Source organism: Falco biarmicus, chromosome 7 (genome assembly GCF_023638135.1).
Source record: "Falco biarmicus isolate bFalBia1 chromosome 7, bFalBia1.pri, whole genome shotgun sequence".
Taxonomy (NCBI): Eukaryota; Metazoa; Chordata; class Aves; order Falconiformes; family Falconidae; genus Falco; species Falco biarmicus.
In genome coordinates, this window is record NC_079294.1 from 70,700,088 (window position 1) to 70,723,296 (window position 23,209).

At 44.6% G+C, this 23,209-nt stretch overlaps 1 protein-coding gene across 4 annotated transcripts in view; it reads left to right on the plus strand.

Moving 5' to 3' along the window:
* The window catches only part of IQGAP1 (IQ motif containing GTPase activating protein 1), an 80,515-nt gene that overhangs the window by 53,915 nt on the left and 3,391 nt on the right, over positions 1 to 23,209 (plus strand). For 2 of the 4 annotated variants that reach the window (XM_056347425.1, XM_056347426.1), the window contains exons 26-39: positions 724 to 948; positions 2,229 to 2,369; positions 2,462 to 2,546; positions 4,760 to 4,992; positions 5,715 to 5,847; positions 6,201 to 6,303; positions 7,411 to 7,546; positions 9,424 to 9,511; positions 9,942 to 10,154; positions 11,228 to 11,394; positions 12,278 to 12,400; positions 13,284 to 13,392; positions 15,202 to 19,567; positions 20,028 to 20,284. In XM_056347425.1, coding sequence (XP_056203400.1) covers positions 724 to 948; positions 2,229 to 2,369; positions 2,462 to 2,546; positions 4,760 to 4,992; positions 5,715 to 5,847; positions 6,201 to 6,303; positions 7,411 to 7,546; positions 9,424 to 9,511; positions 9,942 to 10,154; positions 11,228 to 11,394; positions 12,278 to 12,400; positions 13,284 to 13,392; positions 15,202 to 15,315 — 1,870 coding nt within the window. In that variant the 3' untranslated portion in view covers positions 15,316 to 19,567; positions 20,028 to 20,284. The remainder of the gene's footprint in view (positions 1 to 723; positions 949 to 2,228; positions 2,370 to 2,461; positions 2,547 to 4,759; positions 4,993 to 5,714; positions 5,848 to 6,200; positions 6,304 to 7,410; positions 7,547 to 9,423; positions 9,512 to 9,941; positions 10,155 to 11,227; positions 11,395 to 12,277; positions 12,401 to 13,283; positions 13,393 to 15,201; positions 19,568 to 20,027; positions 20,285 to 23,209) is intronic. The other 2 variants (XM_056347427.1, XM_056347428.1) reach the window with 2 other exon arrangements.

Below are 23,209 nucleotides of genomic sequence, written 5' to 3' on the forward strand. Positions count from 1 at the left end.
GTGGCCCTTAGAGCTTGGTGTTACAGGACTTCACTTCTTCACAGTGCAAGAGCTGCACAACTGGCTGTGAAGAAGAACGCACAAAAAAAATTTTGAGGAACTACTCTTCAAGCATTCTCTGGAATGCTTGTGAAGCATGAAGGTGGTATATGCCCTGAAACATATTATAACCTCTAAAAGACACTTCCCTCCCCGCCCCCCCCCCCCCCCCCCCCCCGCCCCGCTAAATTCATGCCTGGAATAATAGTCCAGGGAAATGTAGATATTTTGTTCTCTGCCACTGTATTTCACATAGGAGTATACTAGGAGTGGCTTTTGTTGTCTGTTTGCTTCTTTTCTTATTGTAAATACTGGAAGAAACCTACTATTATTTTTCTTCTCTACATAAACCGTGCTCTGCTTGCTCTATATTTTTTAATTGTGCTCTCAAATAGAGTGTTCAATTGCATTTGCATTGATTGTTGTCAAGATGACTACTGGCAAGTTGCATTGGAATTCCCCAACAGAGGTCATAAGTTTCTTGCCTCATGCGTCCTGAGAAGTGTTCCAGTATTGTTCTCACACAATGTTGTAGCTTACTGCTGTATTGAGATTTTAGTACAAATCCATCATCTGTTTTGTGAGGGTGATGCTCTATAACAGTTTGTTTTATGCAGAGAAGTGTATCTAAAGCTGACAGAATTACGCATACCTCATATTTCATACAGATTCTTTCTTCTTCAGATCAAAAGTAGACCAAATACAGGAAATTGTGACTGGGAATCCTACTGTTATTAAAATGGTGGTAAGTTTCAACCGTGGTGCCCGTGGTCAGAATGCTCTGAGGCAAATCTTGGCACCAGTTGTGAAGGAAATCATCGATGACAAATCACTCAATATCAAAACTGACCCAGTGGATATTTACAAGTCTTGGGTTAACCAGATGGAGTCTCAAACTGGCGAGGCCAGGTATGGGAACCATTACTACTGTGTTTTTCTAAAGTTGCTTGGCTGCTTTGCACGGCTCAGTTAATCATTCCAAACCATCCTTGGCTTCACTATGTGCATCTGTCCAACTGATACCGGCCTTTCCATCCCCTCAAGATGGCTTTCATCTGAGAGTTCTAAAGATCAGGTTCTGGCAGTGGTGTTGAGGTTATTGAAAGGGGATCTCATTAGGAGATGGAAGAAGAAATGGTCTTTGGTGTTTGCCTATGTTGACTTAATAATTAGCTATGAGATGCCCTCTAACCTAAAAGAAATCATGGTAAGAAGTAGTGCTTGGGAATCTGTTCCGTGTCAGTCTCTGTTCATGTCTTACATAACTTGTGCAAATTTAGGTGTTCTTTGCAAGCCAACAAAACCTCTTTTTCTGGATGAGAAGCATGACATTGCAGTTCTTTTAGTCCTAAATTCTTTCTTATTAGTATGAGCCACTGATGACAGTTGAATTGTGCTGGATGGTTTTCTGCCATTCTGGTTTCTTTTTCTTCCAGTGCATGTGATTTGCTGGAACCTGAGGTTTCTGTTGTCTTGGTTGTGGTTTTTAATATACTTAAAAAAACAAACCACAAAAAAAAAAAACCCACCATACAGTTGGAGTGAGTTTCCCCATTCAAAGCGGTCTGCAGTCATATCTTTCCCTATGCCTGGTTCAAAATTCTGGACATGTTAAAAATGCAGGTGAAGATAGGTGTTGAGGTCCTTCTCTTTATGTGAGATTTAGGAGACGCTTTTATGAATTATCTGCTTCATCTGTCTGTCTGACCTGGAATACTGTGCAGCAATTTCAGCTGATGGAGTAAATGTAACTACTCATTTGGCACTGCTTCTGGCCAATAGCATGCTACATCGATTTTTATGGATACTGTTCTGTCTTCTGTCCAAGCTTTTATCTTCTTAATGTTCAAATATGTAGGTTGCTTTTTCAGAAATTTATTTGCAGCCTGAAGTATCGCTACCTGTCAGGGATTGCACTTTTTTGCCTGATGTGTATGTATGCATACTGTAAAAAAGATACAGTTTCGAATTAGATGGGCCTTTTCTGACAGTGGGCGTTGCAAGGGAGAGTAGAGGAGAAGTAAAAGCAAGAAGTCTTCAGCTCTTCCAGTGCCTAAAAAGTTAACTGAAGGCAATGCACAGCTCTTTACAGCCAAGTGAATGTAAACTTGTTTCCATGTCAAGCTAGAAATCCTTGAGGTATGCTGGCATGAGGAATACTCACCTTCGCGTTTGACTTTTTCTAATAGCAAACTGCCCTACGACGTTACACCTGAACAAGCTCTAAATCACGAAGAAGTGAGGACGCGCCTGGATGCCTCAATCAGAAACATGAGGACAGTGACAGACAAGTTCCTGTCTGCCATTGTTAGTTCAGTGGACAAAATCCCGTGAGTCTGGTGTACCACAGTATTATCCCTGAGAAGTTGTTGTTAGGTTCATGCTAGCAGCAGTCTTATTTGCCCTTTTCTTTCTCTCAAAGTTATGGAATGCGTTTCATTGCCAAGGTACTAAAAGACTCCCTGCATGACAAGTTCCCTGATGCTGGTGAGGATGAGCTGCTGAAGGTGAGGATCTGGACACCTTTGTGAATAATCGTCAGCCAAATTGGCTGTGGCAAGCACATCTCATTCTTCTAGTTTGTTGGGTGTATGTGTGAACAGGACTGCATGTAAGCCTAGATAAAGCTTATTTATTCTATGGATAGTAAGTGTTTCACATTGGGCTTTTGATTGTTAGCTTCATATACATCACCTGAGATGTAATACGTGGTTCAGAAGGAGGTATCCTGTTGCTTCTGCTTTGCTTTTAATATCTTGGGCATTTGGTCCTTTAGGTGTCTTGACTTGGGGTACTCTTGCTCCTAGAAGGTAAACCTGGGTTTTGCTGGTATGATCACAGCCAGCTGCTCCTTTCTTAAAGAGACAATGTCAAGTTAAAAAGTTTGTATGCAAAATTCTGATGTTCCTAATTCCCCTGTCTGTAACACTCCGACAGCAACGTGCAGTGAGTCACTTTCCAGGATGTCTAGTCAGTTCTGTATTTTGCATTTCTATAGGCTTGGAGAATCAAAAGGATCCTAATAGTAGGTATTCTCAGATGAGCATAGCTTTGGGGTTTCCTTTGCAATTTCTGTTTTTACAGCTTTTGGTAAGGCCTTTGTGTCCATGAATGTTTTACTTGTTAATAAAACAAAGTTTGGATCTTAGAATACTTGACAACGTCTCTTTAAACTTCTCTGCCTCTGCTTCATTACAAAATAATTACAAATCTGAATGCTGTTTTCTTCTCTCTTCTAGTTCTGTGCTTTCCCATTCTGAGACATCGATTCTTTCTATGCAGGTGAATTAATTTCTTCCATCTATAATTATAGGTGGAAAACTGCGGTTTTGGTTAATCCTCGTGGAAACAATGTAACTGTCCACATGAAAGTCAAAACTGCAGTTGCGTGCAATGACTACTTGTAGATTATAATATTATTTTTTTAGCAACCAAAGCTATCCATATAGTATACTGTTCTTTTCCCACTGCAAATTTGAAAGTTATTGATACAGTTTCTTTCACAGATGTATTTTATTGTTACTGGTAGTAAACAGCTTTGGCTGTTGTCACCCCACAACACAATCTGAGAATACAGCAGAGGCTTGTGTGAAACAGTTGTCAAAAACATGACCTCACTGAGAGCAGTTAATAATTTCTGGGGCTGCTTGGCAGCAGCTAGCTTTTTTCTCACTGTTTGTTCCCGATCTCTTCTGTGCGTTTAAGTCACGTGGCAAGCAGGCGAAGCCAAGGTTCAGTGACCTGGCCCTCTGCAAATTTCTGTGAAGCACCAGAAAATACTAGGGCACGCGGTGTGAGAACTGTCGCTTTACATCAGCATGTTGGGTTAATTCCTTTTCATTGCTGGAATTACTTTTTGCAAAATCTCAAATACAGGTTAGAAGTATATTTGTGAGCATATGGATAATGTGACCTTTTTTTGTTCTTTGAAGTTTGTTGCTGCTCACACTTGACTAGGTAAATTGTATTTTGAAGGGTCAAATGCTACTTGTCTTCTGTGCTTCTGATTTTCTTACCTCTGGATTAAATGGTTTCTTGGTTACTCTTGCTAACTGGGGGTCTGTGCCTGAAAATGTTGCTGGCTTACTGGAGAATTACTCTGAAAGAGAAAAGGGCTTTGGAGAAGGAATGGAAAGTAGTTTCCTCAGGTTAACTCCTTTGTGTGCCATGCTTCCTCACCATTTTTGCTTTGTTGGAGATGGCAGCCAATTCTGCACACTTTCCTAAGAATTAGCTCTTGTTCCGTATTGAAACTGCATTACCAGGTTCCTCTATACCATGATCGTTCTGCCCTCTGTTAGACTAACTCGGTTACACTTAATTCTCCTGATAGTTTGTCTCATGCTGATACAAGTAGTCTGTTGGTAACCTGTAATATCTCCTGTCTGTATGTCTTTTCAAGTTCAAGTTTTACATCTTTATGCATAGGAATACCTGCTGCTGTATTGTCCTGTGACTAGTAGCGCTCAGTCTTCCCTCTTTGTGTTGACTATCCTATTGCATTTGAATGATTTTAATTACTATTTTTTTTACACTGTAGATTCTTGGGGATAGTATGTGCTTGCATACAGTGGCACAGCAGAACCTTTGTCTTGGAAGGGGCCTCTCGCTTACAAGAAAATAATTTGTCAAAGCACAGTCAGAGTAGTTTCAATAAAATTCAGTTGGGTCCTATACCATTGTTTCTTAATGCGTTTCTTCTCTACTCAACTTTTCCCAGATTGTTGGCAACTTACTGTATTATCGCTACATGAATCCAGCCATTGTCGCACCAGATGCGTTTGACATCATCGATCTCTCAGCTGGAGGCCAGCTGACCACGGACCAGCGCCGAAACCTTGGCTCCATTGCAAAGATGTTGCAGCACGCGGCGTCCAATAAGATGTTCATGGGAGACAACGCGCACTTAAGCATCATTAATGAATACCTATCGCAGTCATACCAGAAATTCAGGTAGAAGACCGTAGCTAATTAGGAAGTTTGGCAGGGGGTAGCGTTACAGTAAAAAGGAAAAGTTATGAATGTTAAGTATGATAGATTCTCTCTCTGTCAAATACGCGGTCTGTAGAGATTGCACTGCAGACTGCTGTATCAATGACAATGGCAGCTATTTATGAACGATACATTATATGTTAATGAGATTGTGAAGTCAAGTCTTTTGACTCAGGGATTTCTAGAATAAAAGTTGCTTTTGCATGGGTTTATTGTGATACTTCAGAGATGGACAACTAGAATGGGCATACATTCTTCTGTCCTATATGAACCTGGCTCCACATGAAAATCCAGTGGTGCTCAAGTATAAAGCAGGTTGGCGGTCAGCTGTTTGTATAGCTGAAGCGAGTTTTTGTTCAAAATTGTCATCCAGTGATTTCTGGGAGCAAGGAGTGTTACTGTAGGGGGGGCAGGAGGATGTGTGAACAAGATGACTGGAGCCTTAGACCAGTCCTGTGAATGCTGAAAATGAGCCAATGTCAACGTGGCCAGTACCAATAATTGAATTTACTGGGTTACTTCTGACGTGTTAAACTCAAGCTGACAAGCTGTAGTGTGCTCTATTGTACCATAGTTTGAAGGAGAGAGACTACGCTGGGGATTGTCACGGGGAGTTAATGCTTTTCATACATATGTGACTCGGAGTCACACTGATTCTTCATTCCTCTTTTTTTTTTCTGCAGACGTTTTTTTCAGGCTGCCTGTGAGGTTCCTGAATTGCAGGATAAATTTAATATTGATGAATATTCTGACTTGGTGACTCTCACTAAACCAGTTATTTATATTTCTATTGGTGAAATCATCAATACACACACTGTAAGTATACATTGCTCACAGTTGCTCCTTATAAGCAGTGCTTACGAAGAAAATGCTGCTTCTGGCTGAAATGCAAAGTTACCAAATACAGGGCTGAACATTGTCTTTTGATTGTAGTGTGCCAGAGCTCATCGGTGCTTAGAATTAAGTAATTTGCTTTTGGCTTCTCTTAGGTTTCTTTTGAAAGTATTTGAGCCTGTAATAATGGCACAGCTTTAAATGTTAATATTGCTGCTTTGGAGTTCAGTGAAATAAGATCTTTTTCTAAAAGATACCTGCTCAAAGTAATGTAATTTTACTGTCTAGAAAAGGATGTATGATTAACAACTTAAATGTTCTTTCTGTTCATCTAGTTGCTCTTAGACCATCAAGATGCAATTGCTCCTGAGCACAACGATCCAATTCACGAGCTGCTGGATGATCTTGGAGAGGTTCCTACGATTGAGTCCTTAATAGGTGGTCTAGTTTATTGTACTCCTAAGAAATATGTACTCTTAAGAAATTAAATAAATTATCTAAGGAAGCATCACAGGTGATTTGGGAAAACGTGCTCTAAAAAGCAGCAGCAGATTGTTCCAGTGTGTTCTCTCTGACTGCAGAATTTGTTACCCTGAAAAAACCAGCTGCTTTCTCTTCTCCCCACCCACCTCACCTCACCCCACTTGAGACGTTTCTAGAAGACAGAGGGATATTTTGACATGTTTTCTGTGTTCTCTCTGTGTGTGCCTGTGTCTGTCCCAACTTATTTGCAAGGTGGGGTGTGGAAGCGAATGGATATGGTTTTTGGAGAGGATGCTTTGACAGCAAAATGCTTATCTTGAAGTCACTTGAAACCTTTATAAAGGAACGATTGCTGGCATGTTTTGCTCTGAGCACTGGCAAAAACGTGAACGTAAGAAGTGCTATCTGAGCCAATCTAGACCTTGAGTTTAACTAGAACTTACCCTCCTTCCCCATTTCATTTCTCCTATGCGTGGAGAAATGTGGTTATTATGTCAGAGTTTAATCTTGCTGCAGCCCTTCAAAAAAAGAGTGTTGGGAGGGGAACATTCTAACAGCTGTTCCGATGAAAGTTCAGACGCAGTTAGAGCAAGAACGTTTCCTTTTGACAGGATAATCTTGCTTTGTTCATAGAAGATTGTGGTTGCTAACAAGGGCTTCGCTCTTAGCTTGGGAAATTTGTTCTAATGAGGACATAGACGTAAAAACATGGTCATATTTTTATTTATAAAGTATTTTTGGCAGGTCAGCTACTCTGTATCTCAGCATCTTAGTCTCTACTGAGAAGCTTTGAATACACAGTGATCTTTAAGGCATATGAACCAGTGATTTTGTGGTGCCTTTCTCACCGGTGCATTCTCTCAGTTTTATGAAGAAAAAGACTGTAACATTCTCAAGATGATGTTTTTAAAAGCTGGTTTTGATTTTTAAAGTGTCCTTTTGACAGTTTAGGATACAGTGTAGTTTTTCTGTGGTCTCTTACATAGGAAAAAATGTCAAAGCTCTAGCAGTCAAGAATGTAAAGAATACAATTTATTCTATAAACTCTTTTCTGTTTGGCAGGGGAAGGGTCTGGCAATGTTAATGACCCCAACAGGGAAATGCTAGCAAAGACTGAGGTTTCTCTCACACTGACTAATAAATTTGATGTTCCTGGTGATGAGAATGCAGAGATGGATGCGAGGACAATTCTGTTGAAGTAAGTATGGGGTAACTACCTGGTATGTTTCTCAAGAGAACAAGGAACCTGCGTTTTCACAGTTAATCTGCATGTGAAAATAAGAGAATCAAAGTGTAGTTTAAACAAGTGGTGGACTGTTACTTCAGATACACTGACCTTGTAGAGCCATGTCCTTTCAATGCTGCAGCTGTTGAATTTGTTCCTGTCAGTTCTTTGTCACTGCTGAATTTGTCATTTTTTAAAAGTCTGTCTTTGATAGTTCTGGAGGGGAAAACTACCAGAAAAGAAAACTTTCTAAAAGTGAACAAGTGCAACAACAGCAGTTGGATTTGCCTGCATGTGAATAATTTGTAAAGATAATCTTAAATAATCTGTAGCGTTCATCACAATTGGGGTTTAACTCTGAAGTCTATTAACATAGAATTTAGAAGAATCAGTATTTGTCTGGCCTATATAATGCCCTCTGTAAATGTTTTCAGTAGAACACGTGTGAAATACGGAAATTTTAAGGGTAACTAAATGTGAGAAACACAATGTTGCTAAGCTTGCTTGCTTACCAAAATCAGTTTCTTCACACAACTTTTATGTGGATTATGTCTGTATCCTGACGGCGAAGTGGGAGATGATGGTAACTCATGATACTCCCCCTGTAGCTTTCCCCTGTCTGTGGGAAATACCTCCTTAGGGTATTTCTGCTGTTGCTGCTCTCCTTTTTTGGTTTATGGCGTGGTCACCTTTTCTTTGCACTCGCTGGCCCCCAAACCTGACTCTTAATAGATGACAACTAATAGCCTTTTTGGGAAATAGAGGTGTTACCAGCCTAATGGAAAGGGAGAAAGGGGCAGTCAGAGATTTAATTATTGCTGGACTCTTTATTCCAGAGGACGACTTAGTAATAATACTGCCTCTTGGCCAGTTTTGGCCTTTCCCTGTTGCTGAGGTGTGTAGAGCAGCTACCTGACATTCAGATGCATATTTCCCTGCTGTGGTGCATTGCTGCTCAGGCGCTAGACAGTTTAACCGAGAATTCTTTGGGTCAGCTTACACTTGGCCTAGATGGACCAGTGACCTCCCAGAAGAAAAATCTTGTCTCCAAAAATAACTTTGTCTGGGCTTCTCAAAAGATAGGTCAGTATTTCCCTGCCCACCAGCAGGAGGTGATGCTGATTTCAAAAGCAGAGATTTACCAGAGGTGCTGGTAGTCATCCGAGTTGTGGATGATGAGGAAGGTGCGTGCGTAGTGCGCTTTGTGTGATGCCAGAAATAATTCCAGCCCGACTGCAAAGTACTGAAGGTGCTATTTGGTTTCATTGTGTGGCTCAGAGATAGAATTGCCTTGGAAGTGGGCACTGGCTGCGACTAAATCAGAGCTGAGATCAAGGAATGACCCTGTCTATCACCAGATTGGAGTCGGGGGTCTGCTTTGGCTCTGTTACTGTTCAAATAGTCCTGTGGAGTTTCTTGATACCTGTTACAAAGCACTGAAGTGCACTTAGGTGGATAATATTATAGACTTTTTCTGGCTGCACAAATTCACTGTTGCTGCTACCTGCTTTACCTTTCTCCTTGGGGTTGCAGCTTCTGCGGTCCACGTGGCAGTGCTGGGGCTGCCTTGGAATATACAGGGTAACGTCCTTGCTGTTTGGGGGGGGTACTGGGGAGCAAATCCTGTGTATTATGTAGGTGAACCTTTCAGGGAACTACTTTCTAATAACACATTGTCAAAGTGAAGTGCTTCTCAGGGTTATGGTCTGGTCTAGCCTATGACTACCTGAGCGGGCATGCGGGTGATCGGACTTTAGATAAATCGGTAACATTAGTGTTATTTCAGAATAGAACAGTATTGAACATCTTTCAGTTTAAAGTTTTTTCTTCTATTCTTGATTTATTTACAGCACAAAACGTTTAATTGTTGATGTAATCCGCTTCCAACCAGGGGAGACACTGTCTGAAATCTTGGAAACTCCAGCTACCTCGGAGCAAGTACGAAGTTTTTACCTGCATTCCTTTTAGACTAGGAAGTTGTCATCTGTCTAGATATATGTGGGTGTACTTGGGAATCTGCATTTATGTATTGCAGTTGAAGCTGTCTCCACTGATGCTGGAGCAGTGTGCAATGATTATGAGGAGGGAATATAGTAGAAATAAACTGTATGTGTGAATCTTACTGCTCTGGTAGTTGCTAGAAACCGTTTATCTAGAAAACGGTTTTAAATGGCATGTAGGCTTCTGCCAGTTCCCCTGCATGGAACGTGTTCATCAAACATGGATTCATTTGAGTTAGTACAGGAATGACCAAGCAAAACTTTTTATCCTATGTTATGCCAGAGATCAGACAGTCTCTTTCTGGTTCTTTTGTCACCTTGAAACCAATCCGTTAATGAATTCGTAACTCTTTGTTTTCTTTTTCTAGGAAGTGGAGCATCAAAGAGCAATGCAGAAACGAGCCATTCGAGATGCTAAAACTCCCGATAAGATGAAAAAATCTGTGTCTGTAAAGGAAGATGGCAACTTAAATCTTCAAGAAAAAAAAGATAAAATCAAGATAGGCCTGAAAAAGTTGACAGAACTGGGGACAGTGAATGCCAAAAATAAATACCAGGAGCTAATCAATGACATCGCGAAGGTATGCCTATCAGTCGTTTCCTGGTATTCACAGCAGGGTTTTCCCATGGTTTGGGGCGTTGTGAAACTGGCGTGAGTTTTCAGGAGGAGTAAGTTTTGTGGTAGCTGATTTACAGACACAAAGCCTACCTTTTGCCACAGTGTTTCCACCTCTTGGCATTTGGGAGGTCCCTTGTTTTTATAGGACATTTATGTTTTCTCAAATGACTGTGTTGCCAGAATCTCAGGTGTTTAAGGAAAGGTGTTAAAGCTTGGAGGGGAAGTCTTGATGTATGATGTTTTTTTTCACTGTTCCTTTTCACTAATTTAAATAGCACCTCTACAGACTTATTCACATGAGGAAGTGCTACCCATAACTTAAAAGACGTCCTAACCGTTATTTTCATTTAAATGTACCCATTCAGGAATAACTAAATGATAAAGGAGGGAGCTGACAAAAACTTGCAAACGTGATCTAATGCTGTTGCACGTTGCTTCAGTGATAATGTGTTTTAAATCTGGTTTACCAAAAAACTATTTGGGAAATGTTATGTATGTAGAGTGAATAAATAATTGCCTTTAGGGGTCAGATTAGAATGAATTGTGCTGTCATTAATATGTATCAAAAATGAAAATAGAAGTCAACTTGAAGATGTGATATTCTTTGTTCAGGTGGATGCTTAAATGTGGCTGACAGCAAAGAAAGATAAGGCGGTCTGAGTGCAGCTGTGGTTACAGTGCTTGATTTGTAAGGTACCTTTCCTACCCAGCGGTGGCAAAAATTGCTGCCTTCCCTTAGATCAGGTGCTGCCGGTGCCTGCTCTAGCCATCGCAACTAGGACAGCGTTGATGTTCAAGAAAGCAACGAAAGGTTCAAATGAACTGCTGTGTAGAGTTGGCTAGTTCCAAAAATAGTAAACACAGAGAAGTGGTGATGCTTAAACTCGGGCAAGTGCAACTGAGGGCTCCAGCTTGTAGCATAAAGCAAGACTAAGCAAAATCAAATGGTGTGTTTGAAATACTGTGCTTTGGGTTTGAGTAACTGGAGAGCTCGAACAACTGTTAAGTCTCTGCCTGTCTTCCTCTGTGGTGTAGGATATCCGAAATCAGCGTAGATACCGTCAGAGAAGAAAGGCGGAGCTGGTGAAGCTGCAGCAGACGTACAGTGCCTTGAACTCCAAAGCTACTTTTTATGGGGAACAAGTGGATTATTACAAAAGCTACATCAAAACTTGCTTGGATAACCTGGCCAGCAAGGGCAAGTATGTATCTCAGAACCATGCCATGGCCCTAGAAGTGCATCTTATAGAAAGCACGTGTTGCTAAGAAGAATCGCAATGCCGTCTGCTCAAAGCTCCTTGGCCATGCTCTTTGCTGCAGTGCTGATGTGGGAAAGGATCTCTGCAGTGGTGCGAAAATACAGGGAGAGGGCAGTACCCCAAATGGGGTCAAAAAGACGTGCTTGAAAGAATTTTGGTCCCTCTAGGAGAGTAGGGAGTGTAGAGCGTCCAGTGGGAATGAAGCAGGTTGCCCAGATAATGCACATACTGCTCAGTCAGTCTGTTCTGTCACCCTTTCTAGGAGCAGAGAATGAAAACTACAGCAAAAGCACTGATCACAAGTTGTCCTCCTTTTATCCCAAATAGAGCCAGTTGTAGTGCAAGACAATTCAGATTTCGGGGGAGGAGGGAGGAGGAGTGTTGTCTTCCCCGGTGTGATGTGGGAAGAGCAGCTGCCAGTGAAAAACCGAGGCAAGAAAGGTGTTGAGTAATCTCAGCCTTCTCCATGCCAGTTGTCACCAGATCCCCTTTTGCCTAATGAGAGATGGTACCGCTTTCTGTGAAGTACCATGTGGTTATGTTTTGGGGATTGTTGGTGGTGGTTTCTTTTTTTTTTTTTATTTCTCCTGTAGCATAAGTTATTGGTGAATAGTTGAAAATGAAAGATCAGAGCTGAGCTACAAGTGCTTTGTAGATGATGTATTTCTAATAGTGAGTTTATCTATCAGCTGTGTTAGTCACAGTTAATTAGCTATACTGGTGCTGTCCCTTCATCCAAATAGGATTAAATGTTTGCTGTCTGAAATGTCTTTGCTTGTTTGACTGATCATCTGGGTGTGGGTTTGGGTGTTTTTTTTTTCCCCAGAGTGTCTAAGAAACCTCGGGAGATGAAAGGCAAAAACAGTAAAAAGATTTCTCTAAAATATACAGCAGCTCGACTCCATGAGAAGGGAGTGCTTTTAGAGATTGAAGACCTGCAAAGTAACCAGTGAGTATCTTTTTTTTTTTAAACTCTCCAGAGCTAAAATAACCTTCTTGGAGGAAAAGCAGTTGAATTCTTGTCTGTCTTTGAACTAGTATATGTGCTGGCAATTGAGGAACGGAAGCTTGAGATTTGTTTGAGATTGTGACAGTTGTCTTGTGGTTTTGTTCTTGGAATTCAGCATTGTTGGTAGACTTAGCTATTAAAGCTGATTGTTTTGGCAGTCTAGGCATAGTGATCACTTTTCAAGTTATCTTTTTTTTTTTTTTTTCTCTTCTTTTTTTCTGGGTAAAGTGAAGCAGGTCTTTGACAGAGAAGTGTAATGGGATTTAAACACGACGTCCTCATACCTCCCATTCCTCTTGTCACCCCTGCACTCATGGAAGGGTACCTCCCTGGGTGAATTGCTACTACGGTTAATAGCTCTCACTGTTAAAAAAACCCAAAATCCTAGCTTGAGTTTGTCCAGCTGCAGTTTGCTGGCCTTGAGAACCTGGTATATCTTCCGTGCAATATGGAGAAGCTGCCTGTTACTAGAATCTTTTTCCAACCCTGAACCATATTTTGTACTTTGCACACTAAACAAGGCGTGGATGTGCAGCAGTAAAGTAGGCTGTTTAGACTGCACAGGCTAAATTACTGTATTGCCTACTACACTTGTGTGAAGGTGTGATACCAGGCGCAGAATCTGTTAGGCTTCCATTCAGTGTTGTATTGAGTCTGCTTGGCTTTTACATTCGCATTCCAAATGGGAATATAGAATAAAGAGTTAAGAACAGAATTCTTAGAAATTTATCTTCAGATTTCAGCTTGTATATCCTCTCTCTGTTTCAGTAGGAATTAAATGTTCAGTAATGAACTGTGGTTTTCCATTTCTTGAATTTCATAGGTTTAAAAACGTGATATTTGAAATCAGTCCAACAGAAGAAGTAGGAGATTTCGAGGTAAAAGCAAAGTTCATGGGAGTACAGATGGAAACCTTTATGTTACATTATCAGGTAAGAACTGTCCTATTGAAACCTTTATGTTACATTATCAGGTAAGAACTGTCCTATTGAAACCTTTATGTTACATTATCAGGTAAGAACTGTCCTATTTAATAGTGGCATGTAAATTCCACTTAACAGACTCTTCATGAAAATAACAATTACGTTTTCTGCTTGAATGGTCTGAGAAACGCGCTCCAAACCAACTCATTTGTTGCAGGCAAAACAGATGCAATGTAAATGGGGGATTCAGACTACTTTTGTTTCTTTACTAACGAAAGCGTGATGTCAGTCTGTGTTCTTAGTTACACTCACACGTACACACACTGAATGAAAGCTGCGTTTTCAACAACTCCCTGCTACAGCAGAAAGATCAGGAGTCTGTGGTAACGGTCAGCTGGCCTTGGGTGTGGTGGCTTCAGCTGGTCATCGCGTGTTGGTGGTATTTCTGCCACCCTACGCTTACAGTTCCTTTTAGCCGTACAGTTCTTAGGAGTCCTCAGCCTTTACTTAGGCCAGACTACTAGAACAGGCATATACTGACTGACCTTCTCCCAGGGAATTCCCCCTTCTTCCTCCTGTGCCAGTACCATTATGCCCGGTCTCTGCGTCCCCTTCTTCTGCCTTGGTCCCTACCCATCCCCCACCCAAGTTGGGCATCATTAAGTTTGTTAATCAGGGATGCCTTGTGGGTGTCAAAACAGGTTGTGTGCAGGAGCACCTTGCATTGCGTTAAGTCCGTGCCACTTAGCTGGCTACCTCCCGCACGCTGTTTGTGTGTGCCGAGGGCTCCCCAAGCTCATTCTGGCACTAATCTATCAGAGCTGGTCATGAACTTTGTGGTTCATGGGGCTGCCCAAGGCTGCTCACTCCTCAGGCGTGTGTGGCCATGCCACTATGCCTTCGTAGCGCAGCTTTGCAGAAAAAGAGGTGTTCCAAGAGGACAGCAACAAGGGAGCTGCCATTGGTCATCCAAGTGTAGCATTAACAGTGGCATCAGTTAAAAAGACTTGCATTTCTATTGCCAAAATTTTTACAGAAAGCAGGAGAAATAGCTTTATGATTGTTCACTCCAGCATCACCCAGGCTAGACAGCTGAGGAGCCATGTTCAGAGTTGGGAACACAGGCAGTGTTGCCCTGCAGTAGCGCTACCCGAATGCTGCCTTCAAAGTGTATTGTTCAAGAGTGGGCTGCTGAGAGAAATTAATTGCTGAGAGACATCGGTGAGCGTGTCTCGGGCTCTGTCAGGTGCATTGCTGACAGCAGCACAGTGTAACTAGAAATACTGCCCGCAGAAACGCCCGAGAGACTGAACGGGCATGGTGCACGCAGTCCTAAACAGAGATGCTGTTTCTGCCTCTGCCCTAGTGCACAGTGCTCTAAACCACCCCACTGACACATACGGCCACCAAGATTTTTATAAAGTGACACTGGAATGTTGTAGCGTTTCATGGGTACGTGATACAATTAGGCACATAGGAGACCCCTTCTAAATGTTACCACAACTTTATGGCTGCTGTGCAAATGAAGACCCTCGAGGTGGCTAGATCTGAAATTTGGCTTTCTTAGAACTGTCTTCTATTTCTGCCCTCTTTTGTAAATTTTTTAAATAATCACAGGTTAAAATTTTAAGATCTTAAATGCCTTAGAGTGACTGCATTTTTCATGCAGTACAAGTGGATCTTTAACAAGTCTGTCATTATCTTATGCCATGTACTTTGTGATAGATACTCCTCAAAAACCTGCTGTACCACAAGGTTTTGTATATTCTCTATAAGCTCTAGAGTATTCCTTGCTCATAAAGTTATTCTCTTTGGCAGGATCTTTTGCAGCTGCAGTATGAAGGCGTCGCAGTCATGAAGTTGTTTGACAGAGCAAAAGTGAATGTCAACCTTCTGATCTTTCTTCTGAATAAGAAGTTTTATGGGAAGTAACCAACCTCTGCCAGCCAGTCTGTGAGAGGGGAGATGAATAGAAACCCGCATATACAACTTCTAATGACGTAGCTATGTATCAGTATATGCCCATGCTGTGCTAAAATATATCAAATGTATCATGAAGGAGGACTAAGAACCTCTTGTGAATTGACAACCCTGATTGAATTTGCAGGGAGTTGGTTTCTTGTTTATTTATGATCTTTATCTTCAGCTTTGAAGGTCCCCTGAAAAGCAGTTAACTTAGAATGTATTTTTACATGGCGCTGGGGATTAAACTAATAAGAGTATACTTAGGGTATCTGGATGCTTTATTTGCCTAATTGTGTGCTTTGTGAGGCTTGAATTCTTGTTGCCTGTGCAAAGAGAAAGCCGGCACTGCACAGCTGTTGGTTTGCCTCTTCCTGAAAGCAAAACAGTGTTGCAGATTGTACCCGCATTCCCATTAATCTCTAACAGCAATGACCAGAATAAATAATGGTCAAGGTCCAGGTTAGCCCTTTGTTTGCGAGCTTGCGGTGGTGGTGGCAGCTGATTCCCAGGATAGAGCTGCTATGGTCTGGGCAATCGGTAAGCGTCATAAATGGTTGCTGAACTATTCGTGATTATGTACTATAGCCACGCAGAACAGCTTTAGTGTCTCATTTCTCTTGATTATTTTTTTTTTTTGGTTTATCACACTGTAGTAATTTACAGATGGCCTCTTAAATAGAGGAACCGTGGAATGTATCTACTAGTGCTTACAGATGAAGAGGCCTTTTGGGGACGGGGAGGGAAACTTAAAAAAATTCTTGATATGTTAACTTTTAATGTTGCTTGCAAAGCATTTGAAATGTAAAAATAACGTTTTTTCAGTTTAGAGCAATGTTCTATATATCTGTATCTGATGCAATAAATGTTAGGCTCTGCCTGCAGACTTGTCAAAGGAAGAAGACTATCTTAAATAGGCTAGCTTTTAAAAAGTTAAATTTTTCTAGCTATGCTCAAGTTCCTGTTTCTTCTACTACTTTGTTGGATTTTTTTTACCATGGTGGCAGTGCTGGCTATTCTGCTATATCAAATAAAAATGCAGAGACTCTTTTTAAAACAAAACAAAAAAACTACCAGACAAACCAAAAAAACTGACCTTTAAATTCATCGGTTGCTCCAGCTTTCCCCCCCGTTTTTTTCTTAACATTTTTAGTTTTTAAAAAAGGAATATTAAAAAATAACTCTTAATTGCAAATTTCAAGTTATTCGTAAGTCACTTGTGTTATTTGTTCAGATTACTGAGTTTAATTGAACTTTTTCTCTGATTTACACTGAAATAGTTATTTCAGCTTGGATCTTTTTTTCTCATGAAAGACACTCGTAGCTTTTGAAACAGCTACATCCCTGAGGATCGCTTTTCTGCAGTTCTCTTGGAAATGAATATTTAAATCTGCTGGTGTCTAGACTGTATTTAAACATATTTTACTGTTGGTGCATGTGTGGTCCAACCCAATAACAAAAATTACTTACCAAATGCAAGACAAATCTTTATGGTCCAGATCATCTGAAACAGAGATACCCAAGAAATTAATTTCCACTGAAATGTGAAAGAAAGGTCTGAAATGGGATAAAGGTCTTGCCTTGGGTTTTTGTGTGTGTTGTTTTTTTTGTTTTGGTTGGTTTTTTTTTGCCTGCCTCTGTTTAAGTCCTTCTACAATACAGCATATTCAAATTCCTTTGATTTAGGGATAATGGGAGTAATGGCAGAACTTTATAAAATGATGGTTAGGAAAATGCAGCTGTACTCTGCTTTTTTACCCCACTGTACTTTTTTTCTTTTATTTTTTTAATGAATACTTTTAATACTTTTCAATGTCTGCCAAATAAATTTCAAATATAACCCAGCTGGGATTCAGGGACAAGGTGATGAGGTGTTAGAGGCCTGTGTAGTACCCGTGGGGAAAGCATCCTTACTACGTGATTTACATTGTTGCCAAAACCCAAACAAACAACAAATCAGTTATGTGAAAATAATCTTAGAGGAGAAAGAGTCTACTCATTTTAGCTGAGCAAACCGTGGAGTTTTTGTTTTTTTTTTTTAAGGAAAAGCTTTATTAAAAGATCCAATCTCAGCATGTAATTATATGTATTTTATAATTTATTGGTGGTTTAGCTTTGCTTACTCTATTACACCACTGTAATTGTAGCTACTCCAATGGTAAATACAAAGTCTGTCTTCTTTCTTTCCTGGTAAAATTTCTAGCTCACATTGAAGTAAAAAGTCCTTTGTCCGCAGGGGTGTTGTGTGAGGTCCTGCTGGCAGGCAGCAGCCCGAGCACGCAGTGCTGTGGCAGCAGCGTCAGGCTGCACCAGGGAATCACCAGGCCTCCAGAGCTCTCCCACCCCCTCCACGACTCGGTCCCTGCCCCTCTCGTGCCTGCGGGGATGGCCGGGGTGTGAAGAACCGCCTAGGGCTGGAGGTGGGGACCTGACCCGACTGCAGCCCCCCGCCCTGGGGACCTCCCTGTAGCCATGTAGCACCTGAAGGGCCCCACACCTCCCACCCTGGTAGGACAAGCACAAGTCAGACTTTGATGGTGCCTTACTTGCAATTAACAGAACTGTCTTTTGATTCAGCTTAGGTAAGCAGCAAGGGCCTCATAGGTACTCCTGCAACCTGCCTGGCCTCCACAGGCCTTGCGCTGCACTTCTTGGGCTTCTCAGAGCCATTTGCTGTGGCGCTATATGGTCCTGGTGCCCCCCGACTTCCCCAAACCCTTGCCCCAGCGCGGGTAACCCCCGTCTCAAAACTCTGCCTGGCTACCAGACCCTGCCCTAGTGCCCCTGAATGCCTCTAAGCCTGCTCCCGGGGCTGAAACACCCCAAACCCCGCCTCAGGCTCTCCAGTGCCCGCTTCCAAACATTCCCAAATCCTACCCCAGGGCCCGAAATAGCCCGCCAGGGGGTCACCCCACGGAGCCCCGAGCGGCTCCCCGCGGGCGAGACACGCTGGCGGCGGCACCGGCACCGGGGGAAGTCGCACCTTACGTGCTGTCCGTCCCCCACGACGCCGGAAGTGCCCGTCAGTCCTCCGGAAGCCGCACTCTATGGGCCGGCGGTCCTCCAGGAGCGCCCGTCAGTCCTCCGGGGGTCGCACTAACCGCAGCGGCCGGAGCCGGGGCTGGGCACCGCGCACGCGCGCCTGGCCGCCTCGCTGGCGCCCCCTGGCGCCGGGGCGCGGAGCCGCAGCCCAGCGCTGTCCGCGCGCGGGCCCCTTCGTCCCGCCCGCCCCGCCCGCGCGTGCGCCCCGCGCCCAGCAACATGGCGGCGCGCGGGGAGCCGGCCGCGGCGGCGGGTGAGGGCCGGGGGTGCGGGGGAGGCCGGCGGGCCCCGAGGCGGGCGTGGGGGGCTCCTTCCCGCCCCGTGCCCCGGGGGGGGGGGGCGGCTCGAGGAGCTTCAGCCGACCGCTGCGGCAGGCCGCGGTCCGCTGGTGGCGAGCGGGATGAGGGCGCGGGGCTGCCGAGGGCTGAGGCGAGGGAGGCGGGCGGGAGCGGGCCGCCTCGCGGCGGGGGCTCGGCGCCTCCTCAGAGCCCCCCCCGGGCCTGCCCGGGCCCCGCTCGCACCCTGCCGCCCCCAGCCGTTCCCTCCCCGCCCCCGGCCCAGCCGTGAGGCGGCAGCCGGGTTCCGGGTGTGTCTGCGGGAGCCCCGCGGCAGGACGGGCTCCGGCTGGGCCGCGCTGCGCCGGTAACGGCCACTTGTGCTCCTTTGTCCCTGCAGGGGCCGTGCTGAGGGGCCGCGGGCCGGCCCTGCCCTGGGGGTGCCGCGGGCTGCGCCGCCACAGGCTGGCGGGGGATGGCGCTGCCCGGCCTCGCTGCCCCCGCGGCCGGGTCGGGGGGGACCGGGGGCACGGCCCGGCTGCGGGCAGGAGCCGCCACCCCTGGAGCTGGGCAGGCCCCAGGAGGGGAAGGACAAGAAATCCAAGGCCGTCTGGCTGGCAGCTGCCTCCCACTGCAGCACCATAGACCCTGCTCCCCCGGGTGAGGAGCCATCCGTCCTGGTAGCCCGCAGCAGGCCAGGCTGCCAGCGTGCGCAGCAGAGTCTGTGTGTGTGACCCAAAGCGCAGGGGAGCGAGGTTACGTGTCTAGGAGGCCTTGTCTCCTAAGAGTTGACACCCAAAGTTTTCTTAGGTGGGCATCCAAGCGACCAGCATTGCAAAAGAGGAAGGGATGAGAGAACAAGAAAGAAGCGTCTGAACTGTCAAATTCTCACAGCAGTGCCAAAAGTGAGAGCTGTGATGAGTCCCAGGTCCCTGGGGCCCTGTCTCCCCTCTTGTGCTTCCTAGGCCCTCCCTGCCCCTTCCCTGGCCCCTTCTCTTTCCTGTGCTGCTGTGATTTTGTGTGTGTGGTGGGTTGACCCTGGCTGGACCAAAGCTGCTCTTATCACTTCCCCTCCTTAGCTGGATGAGGGAAAAGCTCATGAGCTGAGGTAAGGGTGGGGAGATCACTTGGCAATTACCATCATGGGCAAGACAGACTCAATTCGGGGGAAATTAGTTGGATTTATTAGCAGTCAAATCAATGTAGGATAATGAGAAGTAAAACCAAATCTTGAAAACACCTTCCCCCAGCCCTCACTTCTGTCAGGCTTAACCTTACTCCCAATTTCCCTGTCTCCTCCCCTCAGGGGATGGGGAATGGCAGTTGTGGTCAGTTCATCACATGTAATTTCTTCTTCTTCCTCAGGGGGAGGACTCCTCACACTTTTCCCCGGCTCCGGCATGGGTCCCTTCCAGAGGGTGCCATCTTTAGGAACAGAGTGCTCCAGCCTGGATCCCTTGCAGAGCCACAGCTCCTGCCAGCAAACCTGCTGCAGCCTGGGCTTCTCTCTCCATGGGGTCACAAGTCCTGTCAGAAGCAGGCTCCAGTGTGGGCTGCCCACGGGGTCACAGCCTCCTTTGGGCATCTCCCTGCTCTGGTGTGGGATCCTCTACAAACTGCAGGTATATGTATATGCTGTTCCGCTGCTAACCTCCATGGGGTGAGGGGCACAGCCTGCCTCACCATGGTCTTCACCACAGGCTGCAGGGAATCTCTGCTCTGGTGCCTGGAGCACCTCCTGCCTCTCCTTCTGCACTGACGTTGGTGCCTGCAGGGCTGTGGCTCTCATATATTCTCACTCCTCTGTCCAGATGCAATTGCTTTTGCGCAGTAACTTTTTCCCTTCTTAAATATGTTTTCACAGGGGTGCTACCACTGTTGATAATGGGCTCAGCCTCGGCCAGCAGTGGGTCTGTTCTGGAGCTGGCTGGCATTGGCTCTGTCTGACACAGGGGAAGCTCTAGCAGGTTCTTACAGAAGCCACCCCTGTAGCTGCTCAGCTACCAAAACCTTGCCACACAAACCCAATACATTTTGCTTCCCTGTACGTCTCCTCTCTATTCTTCTGTCCTGCTCCCTCTATCTCTCGTTCTATTGCCCTTGTTCTTTTACTCTCTCTGCTTTTATCCTGATCCCTCTCCTTCCTTTTCTTCATCCTTCATCTCTGTCCTGCAGCCCATTGCTGCTTTTCCCTTTACATCTCTGTCCTGATCTGTAGGAGTGTCTTTTTTTTTTTTTTTTTCTTCCCTGCAATTTCTTTGGCCTGTTCTGTGGTGTTCTTTTCCTCTCTGTGCCTGTACATGCTACTCTGTGTTCCTTCCTTCATATCTATCTCCTTCCTTCTGTTCTTTCTTTCTCTATCCTTTGTCTTGCTCAGTGTCGCTGTTTTTATTTCCATTCTGTATCTCACTATCCCTTTTCTCCTTCCTATTCATCTCTTACTCTGTCTGACTCTGTGCTGCTCCCTGGCCCTATTATTTATTGCTTCACATCTTTGTCACTCTCTGTCCCTGTTTTCTCTCATGGTCCACTTCTCTGTTGCTCTCATTTGCTCTCTGTGCCAGTGTCCTGCTCCTGTCTGTCTCTTAACGCAGTATTCCATGTTCTGGCTTCCTCACCTGTTTTTTGTATTGCTCTGTCCTTTTTCCTCTCTCTCTCCAGTTCCTGGGCCCTGTTTTTCAATTTTGTCCTTCCTGGTCCTGTGCCATGTTGTAATTTCATTTCTTGCACTGTCTCTCCTTGTATGGCTCCCTGCCAGTTTTTTTTAATTTTTCCCTAATCTGCCTTGTAGCCTATTGCTGTTTTTTCTTGCACTGTGTCTCTCTGTCCCCATCTTTATTTATTTCATTCTTCCCTCTCTGCCCTGTATACATGTCACTCTTTAGGTTTTCATTCTCCAATGTCTCTCTGTAGATTGCTCTTAATCCTGTTTTTTGAATCCTCCCTCTGTCCTGTGGCCTATTGCAATTTGTTCTTTCTCTGCCTCTCCTTTCTTCAGCTTTTGGTCCCTATTTTACAGTTTCTCCCCCTTGGCTCTGTATCCCGTCTTTCCTAATCTCTCTGTCTGGCTCCTTGTGCCCATTCTGTAGTTCCTCCCTCTTTGCCCTACGGCCCGTTGCTATTTTTGTGTTCTCTATCCTGCTCTCTGTCCCGAGTCTTTAATCACTCCCTCTGTACCCTGTAGCAGTTTTTTCCCTGCCCTTTCTCCATTGCACTCCGGCTCCCTGTCCCTAACTTTTAATTATTTCCTCACTGCCCTGTGGTCTGTTGCTATCTTCCCTTTCTCTGTCTCTTTCTGTAAAGCTCCCGGTCCCTCTGTTTTTAAAATTCCTCCCTTTCTGTCCTCGAGTCCATTGTGGTTCTTCCTTTCTTTGTCTCTCTGTGGCTGGCTCCCACTCCCTGTTTTTCAGTTTCTTTTTCCATCTCTGTCTGGCTCTGGATCCCAATTTTTTAGTGCCACCTTCTCTGCCATGTAGCCTGTCTTTCTTTCCCCCTTACCCTTTATCCATCTCTCCCTCCACACCTCTGGCTCCCTGCCACTATGTTTTAATTCCTCCCTCTCTGCCCTCTAGGTGTTGCTGTACTTCCTGTGTGTGTCACGCCTGGACTGGCTTCTCTACCCTGTCTTTCCATTCCTCCCTCTTGTCCCTGTAGCCTGTTGCTATAATTTTCTTTCACTGTCTCTCTGTCTCTCTTTGGCTCTGGCTCCCTGCTTTTTCTTCCTCCCTCTCTCTGCCCTGTTGCCCCTGGCTGTTTTTTCTTGCTCCATCTGTCTCTGCCTGGCTCTGGCTCCCTATGTTTTCATTGCTCCTTCTCTGTCCTGTAGCCCATTAGTATTTTTCTTTCTCTGGCTCTCTTTGTCTGGCTCACTGTCCCTGTTGTTCAGTTTCTTCCTTCTCAGCCCTGTAGCATGTCACAATTCTCTTTTCTTTCTCCGTCTCTCCTTTCCCAGCTCTCCGTCCCTCACTTTTAGTCCTCCTCCCTTTCTCCGTCTCACTCTTTCTTGCTTCCTATCTCGGTATTTTACTTCCTCCCTCTCTGCTGCATAGCCTGTCACTTTTTACTTTTTTCCATCTCTCTATGTCCATCTCACTGCCCCCATTTTCTAGTTCTTCCTCTCCGCCCTGTACCCTGTTGCTATTTTGCTATTGTTGCTATTTTGTCCCTCTCTGTCTGGCACCCTGTCCCAAGTTTTTAGTTCCTCCCTCTAACCCCTGTAGCCTCTCTGGATTTTTCCCTTGGTCTCTCTCTCTCTGTCTGGCTCCTTCCCTCCATGTTTTAGTCCCACGTTCTCTGTCCTATAGTGCCACGCTACTTTGTCTTTCTACATCTGTCTGTGTCCGGCTCCCTGCTGCTGTTTTTCCTCCCTTTTCGTCTTATAGCCAATTGCTGTTTTTATTGCGCATCATCCCGTCCCGTGCCCCAGCCCCCCCCGCCTGTTTATCCAGTTTTTATATATGCCTGAATATCTGATACCCTTGATGGGAAGTGATTTATTGAGGTAAATTAGATGCACAGATAACTTTTTAATAACGGAGAAGTGCAAC